Source organism: Sorghum bicolor, chromosome 2, assembly GCF_000003195.3.
Source record: "Sorghum bicolor cultivar BTx623 chromosome 2, Sorghum_bicolor_NCBIv3, whole genome shotgun sequence".
In the NCBI taxonomy this organism is placed as follows: Eukaryota; Viridiplantae; Streptophyta; class Magnoliopsida; order Poales; family Poaceae; genus Sorghum; species Sorghum bicolor.
The window spans coordinates 65236272-65252153 of NC_012871.2; the positions used below are offsets into that span (position 1 = coordinate 65236272).

At 42.8% G+C, this 15882-nt stretch overlaps 1 protein-coding gene across 2 annotated transcripts; it reads left to right on the forward strand.

Annotated features, from left to right (window-relative positions):
- LOC8059023 (ATG8-interacting protein 1) lies at positions 3163-14522 on the forward strand. 2 transcript variants are annotated; one of them, XM_002460498.2, is made up of 3 exons: positions 3163-3423; positions 3690-4411; positions 14094-14522. In XM_002460498.2, exons 2-3 carry the CDS (start codon positions 3705-3707, stop codon positions 14098-14100), a joined length of 714 nt encoding a protein of 237 aa, XP_002460543.1. In that variant the 5' UTR covers positions 3163-3423; positions 3690-3704; the 3' UTR covers positions 14101-14522. The 2 variants fall into 2 exon arrangements, with proteins under 2 accessions (XP_002460543.1, XP_021309410.1); XM_021453735.1 differs by lacking the exon at positions 3163-3423 and adding an exon at positions 3531-3572.

Here is a 15882-nt window from a genome sequence, read left to right on the forward strand (position 1 = left end):
TTTGACAAATATTGTTCAATCATGGACTAACTAGGCTCAAAAGATTCGTCTCGTTAATTCCGACCAAACTGTGTAATTAGTTTTTATTTTCATCTATATTTAATACTTCATGCATGCATACGTCTAAAGATTCGATGTGACGGAAAATTTGAAAAATTTTACAAAATTTTTTAGGAACTAAACAAGGCCTTGACCTTTGCACCGGTGTATGAGTATAGATGCTGCTCCAATGCATCCATTTAATCCTTCTCAAAAATAGTAATTTCTTCCGACTTCACTTTATTTTACATGGCGATCTATAAAAGTATATTTAAAAAAAACTCTATATATGAAACTGTTTTCCTCTCCACCGATAGAATTATTCATGGAGCTGGAGTCTCAAAAAACTGCTTTATAGGTGAAGTGGAACGATGCCAAACGCGGTCGAAGAACACAAACTAGCAGCCGAGGTATAATCTGCGTGTAGCATGAGTGTCACTAAAAAAAGGCAGCAAAGAGTTGCTTGTTTCATATTCATCTTGGCATGTATGTAACCTGTATCATTAGCAGACAGTATAGTAGTTATATATATATATATAGGCTGATCAAAGAGAGAAAAAGCGACCCTTATCCATCTTACGGACCATGAGTCAAATCTGTAACTGCTTTTGTGTATGCATCCTTGATTTACCGAGTTGAAGAGAGAATTCATATCCCTTGGCACGTAGGTTGAGTGCGAAATTATAACACAAGTCATGATGTACGGTGATGATGCACTCATCTTTCACTAAAAAATAATGTCCTCACCCAATTACCATTCACCTAGGGAATTTATTAGTAGAAGTTCTCTCTCTAAAGTCACATTGTCCATCCAACCAAAACTCTCGCTCCCACTAAACAACACACAAGATTTATGAACTTCTAACTCTAAACTTCTAGTCTCTGCTTTCAGTTACCTTCAACCAAAACATGCCGGAGATCAAGTTCAGATCGATGTAAAAAAAATATTGTTTTTAGAAGGGATGATTCCATACATTCATACTCGTAACGAATAGTACAAACTACTGCAATCTGGAACCTGATAAAAGTTACATCATGGATGCTACCAAAGGCCATGGTCATCAACACTCATGTTCTTCCTCTCAATCGCCACTGATGTGGCTTCATGGGTGAGCTCGACACTGATCTCAACGAGAGACCATCCTCCTGCAGTCTTGCTTGAGCGCGGAGACAAGCTCCATGGCGATGTGCACGACACCGAAAGGTCGAGGGGAGGCCACGCGGGCGCGTGTAGGGGAAGCGTGACGCGTCCGCCGAGACGCAGAGAGCGAGGCCGGTCGGGAGGTCGTCGTGGCGTCCAATGTCGAAGCGTCAAGAAAGAGAATTTGCGGATCTCAGCAAGTGTTTACAGACCATGCTACTAATGTCCGTTGGGCCTAGCAGGTTGGCCTGCTGTAAACTGCAGTAGCACAGCAGGCTATGCTATCAAAAGGAGATTTTTGTGGCAAAGCGGGCCTGCGGGCAAGCGCCGCTTGCATCTTGAGCAGCGCCTCAAAGCCGAGACACGTTAAGACCTCTGAATGAACAAGGCGACCTCGCCGGATGTACGGTAGAATAAACCTTTTCTTTTTAGAAATTAGAAAATAAATATATAAGCAAGACACCACTAGCACCAACGAGACCGAACTGGTGGGCCATGGAAGAACCATAAGTCCATAACCAGGAGAGCACAGATCGATCACCACCCCAATTATACGTCACTACTGCTTCGTCGAAGAAGATCATAGGAGCCACATTCTCAAATCTCACCCTAGAAGCAGATGAAGGGAGTAGAAATCCCGTGGGAGCGCCGTATTTACACTGCCATGGACAAAACTTGCATAAAGCTCCTGCATCCGTCTCCAAAAAATTAAACATCTTCAAATAAATTTATTATAAAAACATATGCCAAAAAATAACATACTCGTATGTCATATTTAATATACTAATACTTATTAAACATCGCAAATATTGATATTTTTTGTTATATATTTAGTAAAAAAAATTTAAAACTTGACTTCACTAGATGTGCGGTTATTCTAGAATAACATATGTCATATTTCTGAGCTGGGATATAAGAGTCGGCAAGCCGAACGGAGTCGAGTGCATGCACCCACTTCTATTGTCCCAAACTCCCAGTCATCGTGACAATAGTGATGGCACGGATGTTGGATAGGTAAAAAAGATTTCTCATTATATCAAATCTCTAAACATAAATTTATAAAACGAATCTTCGGAACTTAGTTTATGATTGAATAACAATTATCAAATATAAACAAGTTATAGATTTACGGTAGCTAAATCCAAAAAATTCAGAAGCTAAATTTCCAACCCTTTTCTAATCTTTATTATTTCTCACATCCTTCTACCTTAGATTGATAAACCGATGAGCGCTTGGAAGACCATTTCTCTACTATTTGTTCTGTCTACGCCTTGAGTGATTTTTTTTTTTTGCAAATAAAGTTTTAGAAGATGGGATTGAGGCCGTGTTTAGTTGGTTTTAGGAAAAAAATTCGCGACACTGTAGTACTTTTGTTTGTTTGTGGTAATTATTATCCAATCATGGACTAACTAGGCTTAAAAGATTCGTCTCGTAAATTTCGACCAAACTGTGCAATTAGTTTTTTATTTTCGTCTATATTTAATACTCGATACATGCGTCTAAAGATTCGATGTGATGAAAATCTTGAAAACTTTTGAGTTTTTGGGTGGAAGTAAGGCCTTGTTTAATTTAAAATATTTTGCAAAAAAATTTAGATTTTTCGCCAAATCTAATCTTGCGCTATATGTACAGAACATTAAATACAGATAAAAGAAAATAACTAATTATAAAATTTATATGTAATTTGTGAGACGGATCTTTTGAGCCTAGTTAATTCATGATTGTACAATATTTGTCAAATACAAACAAAAGTGGTACAGTGTCCACTTTGCAAAAAAAATTTGAACTAAACAAGGCCTGAGAATTCTTGGAGATGAGTTATTTTCTTTTCTATTTTTGCAAAGAATTTTAGATTGGGAGACTTTATTGGAACTCTTTGGGATGCTCTTGGACGAATTTTTTTTTGAAATAGCGAAAATGCGGTTTTCCAATTAAAAGAAGCAAATCAACCCTTACTGCTTTCTCTTATCTCTCCCGGTAGAGTAGATTATTAGTGGGCTCCATCTTCCTCGCAGCGCCGCTCAGGCTCGGTCCCTCAGCGCAGATCTCCTTCCCCCACTCGCGCTCAGGCTCGGTCTCAGGGATTGGATCTTCCGAGCGTCGACGGCTCCCCCCTCGGCGGCGTCCAGCGACGGAGGAGTAGTCCCCGGCTCGGCGGCGGCGTCGGCGGCTCCCCCTCCCGCTTCTCGCCAGTCGCCTCGCGCCCTCGCCTCCGTCCTCCGCGCACCGGCCGGCGACCCTGCGTACGCACCTCCCTCTCCCCTCCCGCCTCTGCTGTACCGTGGGAGCCCGGCCAGCTGCCCAGGGTGGCCGGGCCTTGGCTCCGCCGGTGGTCTTTAGTGTTTACCCCTTGATGAATCAGTGTATGAATCCCCGTTTCTGTCTCCTGTTGGTAATTCTTTTGTGCTGGACCTTGCTACGTATTCGAGTGTTGTTTGTCTGATGTATTTGTGATAGCACCATTTTGCGGTTACCTTGGTTGGTGAAATTGTTTCTTGGAAAATGGCAGATCAGATTCGTGGATATGGCTGATAATGAGAAGGAGGTGGGGGAGGGAACCACCCCCCGAGGGGCAGACTGGGAAGTTGTGACTCTCACAGCATCTGCGTACGAAGCGGCGCCAGGGCCTGTTGGAACAGAAGTAAAGCCAGTTAATGAAGATAATAAAGAGGGTAGTTCATCCAATACACTGCTCATGTCTGACCACTTTGTGTTTCCGCCGAGTGAGCACGAGAACCTGCCAATACAAACCAGTTTTGATGAGATACAGCCTGAGAAGGATGTGCAGAAACCTAGTACCAGTGTGGAGGATTATAGTATCAAGAATGATGTTGGGTCTGAGAGCGTTCAGTTTGATGATGAAGGGAAACACCTCTCAGATGATGATGTGGAGATGAGAGATGACACGCCTGGGTACGGTTCATCTCACGCTCAAGATGATGCACATGGTTTTGTTGCCCATGATGATGGCAATGAGTCTGGTGAAGATTTTGATGAAAAATCAGGCCACCCTTCAGAGCCCACAGACTGCAAGAGCTGTGATACTGGTGCCTCATGTAAATGTTGGTTGAAGAAGCATATGACATGCCTGTATAACCAAGCAAAGGAAACAAGTGCTATCTGGTCTGTGGTGGTTGCAGCTGCACTAGTTGGTATTGTGATTTTGGGACGTTGGCACAAAGATAAATTGCACCTTAACCAGCTTAAATGGCGCTCTGGCTCAGCAGTGAGGTATGTTAACCTCTTGTTTCCTACTATAGTACACATTATTTCATAGGTCTTAAGTATTTAGTCAACTTATTCGCCTTTTTATAGTGTTTTGCACTTTATTGGCTCAATATGTGCTCACAAGCGCATGTAGTTCCTCTGGAGTTTGGCCTAGAATGTCTGCATAGTTTATAGTATATTTCCCTTGGTAATAGTGAAATTCATTTTGCAGTTCTGATTGATATTGCCTTACCTGTCTCATTGTCTTAGTTTCTAGTGTAGTAGTAACTAGTAAGGTGGCAGTATATTCTGAAACTGATGGTTGGATGCTTTGGCTGCATTTTAATGGTTGTTAGTCATGCTCGTTTTATGGGTGTGATTTTGGAATTCAATCTGATTGGATAGCAGTTATACCAAATTGCATTCATTGCCTAAAGAAGATTTGGATCAGATTCATTCATCCGATGTATATGGACTAATAACTAAGGAATAGACTCATCTAGTTGAAGGTTCTTTTCTGAATTCAAATTGAACTATGTGATGTTTTAGACACTGCTAACTGAAGACACTGGATCACATGCTCATATTAAATCTGTCTATTACCTAAGTAATTTTATTTTTATCTCTGAGATCACCTATCTTCATGACCTATGAGCAAAGCAATTGGGCCTTGCAAAAGTTTTTAGCATATATGACATATGAGTTAGGGCAATTTCTAGAAGATATAGGTGGGCCCCTCTCTAAATCCTTTAACATGAACAAAAGGACATCTTGCACCTACATCAGTTTTTTTCCCCCAAATTTTATGGGTTAAGTTCTACATGTGATTTTATCAATTTTTGTTGATAAATGTTAATGCAAAGGATACACAATCAAATTTTCCAATTAGGCATGGTGCAGCTTTCTTCAAGTATTTTCAATCTGTATTAAATCTGGATTTATGCTAGTACCTAGCATATTTTGGTATATTACTCCCCCAGTTTTTAAATTATAGTTCACTTTGGCTTTGTCCTAAATCAAACCTTGACCACATTTTTTAGAAAAAACGTATTGATATCCAAAGTTCAGCTAGGCGCTAGGCGGATTCTAGGCGGTGACCCTCCGCCTAGCGCCTAGGTAGGAGTAATCGCGCCTAGGCGTTCTAGGCGTTTCCCTAGGCGCTGGGAGGAACAGGGGAGGGGAGAGGAAGTAGAGCAGGGGAGGAGGAGCTGCCGAGGGCGGAGGGGAGATGAGCAGGGGATGTGGCAGAACCTCCTGAATGAAGTGGCCCACATGCACCCATCATTGTCTCAAAGACTTCTGATCGACGTGCATGAGTTCCAAATGACTCAAGAAGTCTGTCGGGTGTCCTCGTGAAACCCGAATCATCCACGTTACATTCTTTTCAGGAATTCCCTCATTAAGCATTACAGTATTACAACATTTCATAGATAAGAGAAATCAGAGTAAAAGCGGAAAGGTTACATAACATAGATTGAAACTTAAGTTCAACGGTTACAAACCATAAGTATTTAGTACATAAAAAGGTTCGGAACTTTATATTACATAAACCATAGATCACACAACAAGTTTTACTTGCCCAAGGTCACACATCAGATTCGTCATCATCACTCTCCTCCACAAGAGTGAAGAAACAACGACCATCAAAAGGTTGATCAAAAGGTTCACCTGCAACATGGGTTAATAAACCCTGAGTACAAAAGTACTCAACAAGACTTAACCGACTATAAAAGAGATGAAGACTCAGGTATGCAGGCTATAGGGATTCAAGGTAAAGCTTTATCAAGATCAAGCATTTCTTTTGCATAAAAGCTTACTAAGAGTAAAACCTACTTTCAAGTTTTAACTCAAGATCATCATTTATGACTAACCAAAACTATTATCAAACTTTCATACGCAAACCATATCTTTCTTATATCAAAGATTCATTTATTACTACGATGATGGGGTGAGGATTGAGGCTCCATATCCGAGGAAACACGGCGATTCGAATCGATTAAACCCAGCTGGGGATTCAGTACCACACGACATATGTAGAACTTAATCTTGCATATGTCAACCTTTTCTATAGATCCTCCCATACAAGAACAGGTCCAGCGTCACCCGAGAGTACAGTACACCACCATCCTACAGCCAATCTAGATGTTTCCCGGTCATCTCAGATCCGTAAGGTGGGTACACGCTACTCTCGCCATCTCTCCACTCCCAGTACGCGGTTAGCCGTTCTCAAGTATCGGAATAGCTATAGGTAAGGCTTACCACCGCATGTGGGCTGTACTCAAAGGTCTCAATCACAACAGGCCAACAACGGAACGGTCCTTAATCGACACAGTTGGAGACACTACTTTAAGACTCCATTCTTAAAGCAAGTCCACCGACCGGTCTCAAGTTGAAACATTATTAACCATAAAAGTATTCCACAACAACCCTTCAAACTTTCTCATTTGAAAACCTATCTAATAAGCAGGGCTAAGCATACTAAGAGTATCTCCAAGAGACTAGCCAAATCATTTTCTAAAGGTATATTTGGCTATTATTGAAGGAAAAACGTCTCCAACAGACTTTGTAAATGACTCTTCAAATTTAGTAACTCTTCATCCCACCATATTTGCTCTCTACTTTTGGATAGCCTACCTCACTAGCCATCCTTTTGCAGAGTCTGTTGGAGTACTCTAATATTTTTTTGTCAAATCTATTTTAGAGAGTAGCTAAATCAGTAAATTTAGCTAGTATTTTTGGCTAATCTCTTGGAGATGCTCTAAGCATTTTCATAAAGCAAGTATCAAGGTTAATATTGAAATCATCAAGGTAGATAATGCAGCAAATAGGATTCACTCAACTCCTATTCACCTAATGCATCATATTAACTCAAGTGATATAAATAACTTTATGAAAATACAAGGATTGGGTTTAATGTCCGGGGCTTGCCTTGACCGGAAGGAAGGTTCGACAACTCAGCAAAACCCGAAGGATCCACAAACTCGGAAGCAACCCACTGAGGATCAGATTCTTCCGGAGCGTATTCTATACGTAAAAGTGCATATGCATGATTATGATATACTCATAGCATGATAAAGACAGGTTACATGTTCTTGGATGATAACAACAAACATGACTACCTCGAGTACAACTTACCTTCATGGTAAAGAAACAAACTAAGCTAGCTATCAAAGCATAGATTACTACTAAACAAACTTTATCATTTTTATTAAGCAATATTGGGTATCTATCAAACAATAAAGATCATATATATAAAATAAGTCATAACCAGGGAGCATATTATGCTAAGTGACCACTGGTTGTCAATCAATCCAAAATACCACTCAAATCCTAAAAGGATTAATTATTTCCATTTCTTTTATACTTATTTTAAATAGCTTTATTAAGAAACAGAGCATACTTTATCAAAAAGAGCTGAAAACATTCCTAAAGCTAGATAACAGTAACACAAGTTCACATATTAAATTTCATGATTTTTGAATATACCCATAAATTATTAAAAATCATGGAAGATTTATTTATTATTAACTAGAGGCAATTTAAATATACATGCAAACTATCATAAAATAGAACCTAATATTTTTCTTGGGTTCTAAATATTTCAGGGAGTCTATACAAAAATTTTCATCATTTTTGGATCACTACACAATTTATAGCATAAATTCAAACATTAAGCATTTTTAAACAAAAAGGAAAAAGATAAACCACACTGTGCTGCGCCCGGCCCACGTGCTCGGCCCAAGTCAGCCCGGGAGCGCTCTCCCGCGCGGACCGCGCGCTACCCCCTCCCCTCATGCAGACACTGACGGGCGGGTCCCGCCCGTCAGCTTCGCCTTCCACCTCGCGCCGCCGCTCCGGCGATCACTCAGTCGCCGATGCGTCTTCCCCGGCGCTAACCAACCGCTCCACAAGGATCGCCTTGACCCCCTGAGTGTTCTGGCATGCTCTACATGGTCGCAGAGAGCTCCTATGCTACTCGGCCACGGCTCCAGCGGCCGGAACCGCCTCGGCGCCCAACTCCTAGCACCCGGAGCCATGAGGAAGCAAGGGAAGGGGCATGGGAGTATCAGGAGCTCACTGCGACTTCAACAAGGCAAGAAGCGGCAGCGGAGAAGCTCGGGGTGATGCTGACCACGGTGATGTGCTCACGGCGGAGCTTCGGTCGGGTTTGGGGAAGAACGGATCGGGTGGAGGGCTCTGGTGAGTTAGCGCTTGCGCTCAGGGGCGCAATAGATAGCGGAGTTCAGGGCGGTGCTGCTGGTGCTTCTCTGGTGGGTTGGAAGGGAGCGAGGACGACGAATTTGGATTGGGACGAAGTGCTGCTCCTCGGTGCTCCGGTGGCGAAAATGGTGTCGGCGAGCGCAAGAGGGAAAGACACGTCGCGCTCCAGGTTGCCAGCAGCTGCTCCACATCGTCACGGACGCGAACACGCGCGTGGACGAGGTAAAACGGTGGCCGTGCGCTGGCATTCACCGCTCCGGACTCGGATGTCCACCGCCATGAACAGAAGCCAAAGCTTATCCCCCTCTTCCCCAAAGTACCCTTTCTGAAAACTCAAATTACTTTGAAAATTTGAATAGAAAGTGAAAATATGCCAAAATATCAAATGTTCAGAATTTTGAATGCTACAAAACATCTTTAAAGGTCCAAGACTGATTTCAAATGGAAAGGGATGAATTTGAGTCAAACAGTTTGAAATCCAAATCTCAAATTGGGAAAAATTCCAATTTTGAATTGGAGCAGATTAGAAATTCCAAAATTACTTTTGATTTTCCAAAACAACTTGAAAAACTCCCAACATGAAAGTTGTTCAACTTTTCAAGCCCTATAACTTTCATGTTGACCATTTTTCAAAATTCCAAATAGATTTTGAATTGGAGATTTAAATTAGAAAAGGGGACACTTTCCGGAAATCTGTATTTTCAAAATTACTTTGAATTTTGTATTGAAACTCCAAAAACTCAAAACACCAAAGTTGTACATCTTGACAAGACCTACAACTTTGTTTTTGAACTCAACTTCAAATTTTGCTTAGTTTTTGAATTGCACAAAAGGGGGCAAATCCAAGGTTTTAAAATTAGGGTTTTCCCCCCCTTTTAGCTCTCGGAAAACTTTCACCCAAGGACTTTAAACACCAACAAGTATCCAAACATAATATAAACACACTTTAATTCCATAAGCACAATCAACCAAAATAAACTTATTTTTAGGTTAATGCATAATGATGACATGTCACGTTTTAGACTACTTAACACCAGAGTGTTACAGGGGAGGAGTTGCCGGCGGGGGGAGAGAAGATGAGCAGGGGAGGGGACTGAGCTTGGGGCGGGGTAGCAGCCGGCGGTGGAGCAGGAGGACGGCGGAGGCGGCGGGGATTTCGCGTGATTTCCCACGGCCGAAGCCATCCGCGCGCGTGTGAAAGGCCACGTCGTCCGCCTCCGCGCCGCGCCATCAGCCTGTGGGGGCGAAATTTCGTGGCTCGCCCAGCTCTGCGACCGCCTCGGCGCCGCCCAGCGCCTAGATGCCGCCTACCCCCCTAGGCGAGGCGGTTACCCCTCGCCCAGCGCCTAATCGCGCCTAGGCGCCGCCTAGCGGAACTATGTTGATATCTACAAGATCAAATAAATTCTATATCAAATTATATTTGCATGAAGAATCTGATTAAACCAATTCGATGTCTAGGTGAGTAGGTATTGGTGTTTTTTTCTACAAACTTGGTCAAAGTTAAAGAAGTTTGACTTAGGATAAAACCAAAGTGAACTACAATTTGGAACGGAGTGAGTACTTGGTTTAGGGTCTGATATTGAACTCAACTCTTACATGCTTACTTGGATAGAGTTGAAAAAACATTGCCTGTTTGAAAACTACATTTGATATCAAAGTCTTGTACTCTTGTTATATTTGGTACGTAGCTTGGATGAGACCATTCTGTATTCTATATTTCTATATTATGCATATAAATGAACATTCTTTTAATTTCCGTTTTTGGTTGCTGGAGGGAGAACAAGCATAAAATCTTTGTCTGCATATCACCAGACTAGTGCTATTCTAGTCAGTTTTCATATTATGTGAACTTTGCATCAGTCTCGCCTATTTTATTATGTGAATAGTCACTCTGAAAAGTGTGTTGGGTTATTTACGGTTTAGAAATTAGAATTAAGGTTCTTGATTGACATATTTTTGTGAATTTATTTACATGGTTGCTATCATGTTTGTGTTTTTTTTTTCAATTCACTACTTTGTGAATCCATTTTGTTAATGCAGTCTCCATTTTTTTTCTTCCTAGTACCATCCCAGAATTTGGAAAGCTAATTTCAAACCTTTTTTTATGCATCTCATCATTTTGCTAATCCTTCAACTTGGATCTGTAGCAATGACCTATCATGCTGACTTCGTTCCGCATATGTTACAAATCAGTTTTATTTGCCTTAAAATGTCTAATAAAGTGATCATGGCAAGGATTTCGATGTAAGGTTACTCAATGGTTTAGAAGTTGAAACATTGGTTGTCTATTGAAACACATCGGGGAATGGTTAATTGGTTTGACCCTTTCCAAGCAATGTGATTTTACTGATATCTGTACTACTTGGCAAATATTTTGTGTCATTTGCCTAAATATGATCCTGCTTTTTCCCATATGTTGGTGCATACCATGCATCTGTCAGTAAACAGTACTCAAAATATTTAGGCAACTGCTAGATTATCTCGTATGGAGTAAGTATTAGTTGATAATCTAGCAGTTGCTGCTTCATAGAGGCAGTTATAGCAACAGGTCCATGGTTTCAGCCATGACTGAATTAATTCCTGTAACTTTTTATACTTTATTCTTGGGTGATGATTAAATTTCTCGTGGTGTCTTGTAGTAAGCTATTAGCAAACTGAGTTTCTCTTTTCCTGTAGTGCTGAGTCCACAATGCTAGATTCTCGAAGCATTTTTCCCTGCTATATAGCTGCGTCACCTTTTACATTTTTACCTTTTTAGCTTTATTTAACAACTACTCGTACTTTATATGTGGCTCATGTTGGGTTTCTCTCTAGCCTGCACCAATTTTCTTGGGATTAAAAGCTTGCTTGCTTGTTGTTGAGTATAGCTTCAGCTATTCGAGGACTTGCTTCTTTTTGCTATATAAATGGAACTGCTGGTCCCACTGATAGGGATGCGAGTGGTGTACCCAACTTTATTTCTTAGTCAGCTAATTTTTGTTCATTCACTCCCTAAAAGTTTGTAAGTCCTAAAGCCCCCAACAGGTCACCTAGAACAAACTCTCACCCAAACACATGAAAACAGTAGTATGGTGCTGTTCAAAGGCTTGCGGGTTTTCTGGTTTTCTCCTCTCTTTATACACAGCTGAGAGCTTAGCCCCTAGTTATTGCATACAAGTATTTACTCAATCAGCCTATTATTATCCTTTACTACCTGCTAGAATGCTGCTAGCACTAAAGCCTGAACCTGGACACAATTTTGCACCTGGAACTAATCTGGACACACAAGATAATTTGATAACAAATTTGTTACGTAGTATGCCATTCTAGTTCATTTTAGCAAGTTTCACATTGACCAAATGACCCAAAACAAGTGGAACTTGCATCCATACCCATCAACAGACAGGCCCTCTGTGCTGACTATTGACGTACCTGAAACTGAGGGGGTTACCTAACAAGGACCTTCTAGACTCTAGTGAAGTTCTGGGAAATCTATGGAGCGGTTGCACCAGTTATCTTTTTTTCTCTCGAACAACGCACCTTCGTGTCATTTCATTAAGGAAAAAGATGCAAACTGCATACAGAAAAGGGATAGGCTAAAAGAAGCGCCTCCCAGACACAACACACGAGACTACAAAAAGCCGTGCCAAGCTTAGGGACATAACGGGTCTGTTTGGTTGGGTGGCTAAGTCCCAACCAGGCTCTAGGAAGCCAACTTTCAGTTGTTTGGTTGCCTGTAAATAGTCTGAAGCCAGGTCCAACTAAGCCATTTTGGAGGTCTTAGCCTGGCTCCAGGAGAACGAGGTGTGTATCCGTTTTTGTGGAGCCTGGCTTGGCCAGCGCCCTTGCTCCCGTCGTGTCACCTCCTGGTCACCGATGCGGGGGTCGTCGCCATTCCAAGAGTAGTAGCAGCAGCAGCAGCAGCTGAGCTCGTCGCCCCAGGATGCAGCGCCACCGGCACCACTCCGCGCCGCTTGCCCCTCTCACACGCGTGGAGATCTGGGCTGGCATTTCCTGGTAAGCTTCAGCCTCCAGCTCCGCTCTTTAGCCGTTTTCCCATCCCAAATCCGGTCCATGGGCAAGGCTGGATTCAGATTAGTTGCAAATTTGCTGTTTCCGTGGGGTTCGTAGCGGCTCCGCAAAATGCGGTGTTGCTGGAGCCGAGTCGGCGCCGCCGCCGTCTGGATCTAGAGCTAGCTTCGTGTGTTTCTTCTTGAGCAGAAAAGTTTCTATTTTTCCTCTCCATTTTCCCGATTTTTAGTAGATTTAACTGGCCTTGTCTGCGAGAGGCAGCTCTCTCTGTTTCCGGTTTGGTTTCCTCTGCTCGGTGATTCGAAACGGAGAGTGAAAATGGGTGTTAGCCATGGCAAACGAACGAGCTCCAGGTGTTTGATGAAATGACTGAGAGGAGGTAGACTTTACCTGTTGAAGGAAGAGGTGACTCTATGCCCTTTGCACAACAAACCAAACACGTGCTCATCCTAGCTAGGCTTAGCAGTTGCAATCAACCAAACAAACGTGAGTGGCTCCCTGAAAACAGGCTTGTGGTGCCCTGGCTAAGATTCCTGGCCAGGCTACAATGAACCAACGAACCAAACACACCCAACATGACCACTAACCAGCACACCTCCAATCACCCTCAAGGCTCGGGGCTTAGCGATCTAAGAAGGAGCTCATGGAGGACCTAGGCACCAACCAAACAACACATGCTGCTTTCATTAGCCACTGTGAGGAAAGTCTGAATGCTTGGTCTAGCACCTTAAAGACAATGGAGTTTGTCATTGCCACTGTGAGGAGACCACCAGAAAATTGCCATATTTACTCTTAAAATATTCGAGGAAATTCCCTCATTGCCACTGGAATATATATGCATTCCCTTGGTTGCCATTCCCGTTAAAATCTGTTAAATTGAGTCTGTCTCCCACAATGAAGCACCGCGCCGGGCAGCGCAGGCTGCAGCCCTGGCAGCTGCTGCTCTGCGTCGGGAAATGCAAACTTAGAATAGTGGCAGTTCAGGGAAGTTGGAAATTTTGATGGCATTAAGGGGATATGTTCCAGTGGCAAGGAGGGAATTTACTCATATTCTAGCCTGAGGATTACTGGATTAGGCTTTCACTTTTCACCCAAGGACCAAGGTTACACCAGGAAGAAAAACATATATTGTGCACTTCATATATTCATCTCTCCTTAGCATTACTGCAAATTGTTGCATTACTTTATCAATGCTCTTTGATATCGAAGATTGCAACTTTATCTTTAAGGCACAGATAAATGATGCAAGACATAGTGATAAGTTCATGTTATTTTGCTAACGTAAACTTGAAATAATAATGAAACCAACCATCTCTTTACTGCTGAATTGTAAGGGTACCTTCTAATTACTATGCAGATTTACTGGTATGTGTTGATATTTGGAGCTGCACGTTTTGCTACATTATTACTACAAGTTTTACCCTATATCTACCTTTCCTTAAAACTGTATACTTTTTTTTTGCTCTGGCAGAGGATGATCAACAAGTGGTTTGTGCTGATACAACTCTGATGAGTCAATTCAACTGAAGTCATAACCAAGATGGTTGTTGCAGTATTGTTGTGACGATGATGAAAAGGAGTATGTTCAATGTAATAATATGATGTTCAACTGTAATTTCACTTGCCGCCTACAATGATGAGTGCCTCGTGGGCTTCTAAGATGTCAAATTCACTTGTGCTATACACATTATCTTACAGCTTTACTTGCGACCTGGCACATGATTTTTGGTTCCAGCTACTTTTGCTGTGATATATCATATATGTTGACTGATGGCTGTAGAACACAGTAGAATTGCATAATGCAATGTCTGTTAAAAACTTGGTGTTTCTGCGAGAGCAACTCACATGCCATTGTGAAAATTGAGAACAAGGAAAGTTTTGTTTGGCTTCTATTTTGTTATTACTCATGAGTGCTGAAATAGTGTATCGTACTGTTTTTGTCAAGAGGTTAAGATTGGTTATGTAATACTAACACTATAGCTACACTACACACTACTTGACTTAGCCATGGTATATGTTTGGCGCTGCTAATAATGACCAAGGCAATAATAATTCCTTGCTCTTGACTATAATCTATGGATCTTTGTTACGATCTTTAACTATTGACAATTGCGCATATAGTGTATTTGAATTCATCTGCGCCTATTTTTCTGTTTTCAAGCAGTGGCAATGAACCTTCAATCAGTCCGTACATATTGATTTGTGCATGCAGAGGGACCTCTGTCATCACTAAATACAACTGCGCATCATGAATGTGTCGCGCAACTCATGTACTTGGACGGTGCTGATACGGCCGTGGCCCCGTGGTGAGGTGTACTGTATTCCTGAGGACTCTGGAGTTTACCGTGCTGGTCCACTCTTGATTGATTCACAGATACGATCATACGATGGCCCCTTCATACATACTGAAGCAGCTCATGAGAGCTGGCGAAGTTTGGTTTGCAGCTTCTAAACTTTAGTTATTTAAATTAGGGACTAGACTTTAGTCATCTCCTGTTTTGTTTGGTGGATTAAAAGAGGTCTTTAGTCTCTTTTAGCAACATTTTGGTGACTGGTTGCCTAAAGTTCATTTAGTTTTTTTTTTTCATACTGCTTAGGTAAAAAGTGACTAAATGATACTAGATTTAGTTGCCTAAACTTTAGAAGAGGCTAAGGCTGTCTCCAACAGGATTGGCAAAGCAAAACCCATACCTAAAATAAATGATGCACAGTGCAAAATCATCCTTCAACAAGGTAGGCAAACACATCACCCATTTTGGGTCGAAGGCAGCGCACAACGCAAAAATGCGTCGTCCCTTCGCCTCTTTGCGTCATCCTGCAACGTGGGGGCCACCACCATCGGAGCCGGCAACGCGGCAGCCGCGCGGCTTCTCCCGGCCAGCATCGAGGGGGATTCCGCCTCGCCACCCCAGATCCGCTGCTGCTGCTCGGCGTCGGGACCTCCGCGGAGTCGCTGTCGCTCACGCGCAGCGGGTTCTCCAACGACGCTCCCGCTCCCGCCAGCGTGGCGAGCCGAGTCCGCAGCGCCTGCCCGCGGTGAGCCGGGTCTGCGGCGGGGCGAGCGGCTGCGCGACATCTTCCCTATGGCAAGGAGCGGGCACGAGGAGGACGGCGAGGCGCAGAAGGGGGAGGGGTGGTTGCGGGCGCGGAGAAGGAGGAGCAGAGGTGGTTGCGGGCGCGGAGAAGGAGGAGCAGAGGTGGCGGCGGCGCGTGGAGGAAGAGCAGGGGTGGCCGCATGCGCAGAGAAGGAGCGGGGGTGG

Excerpts from the sequence above, each read along its gene's own strand:
- LOC8059023 (XM_021453735.1), top strand. The coding sequence starts at position 3,534 with ATGAATCAGTGTATGAATCCCCGTTTCTGTCTCCTGTTG. Across the intron at positions 3,573-3,689 it reads CCCGTTTCTGTCTCCTGTTG|ATCAGATTCGTGGATATGGC; the intron begins GTAATTCTTTTG and ends GGAAAATGGCAG.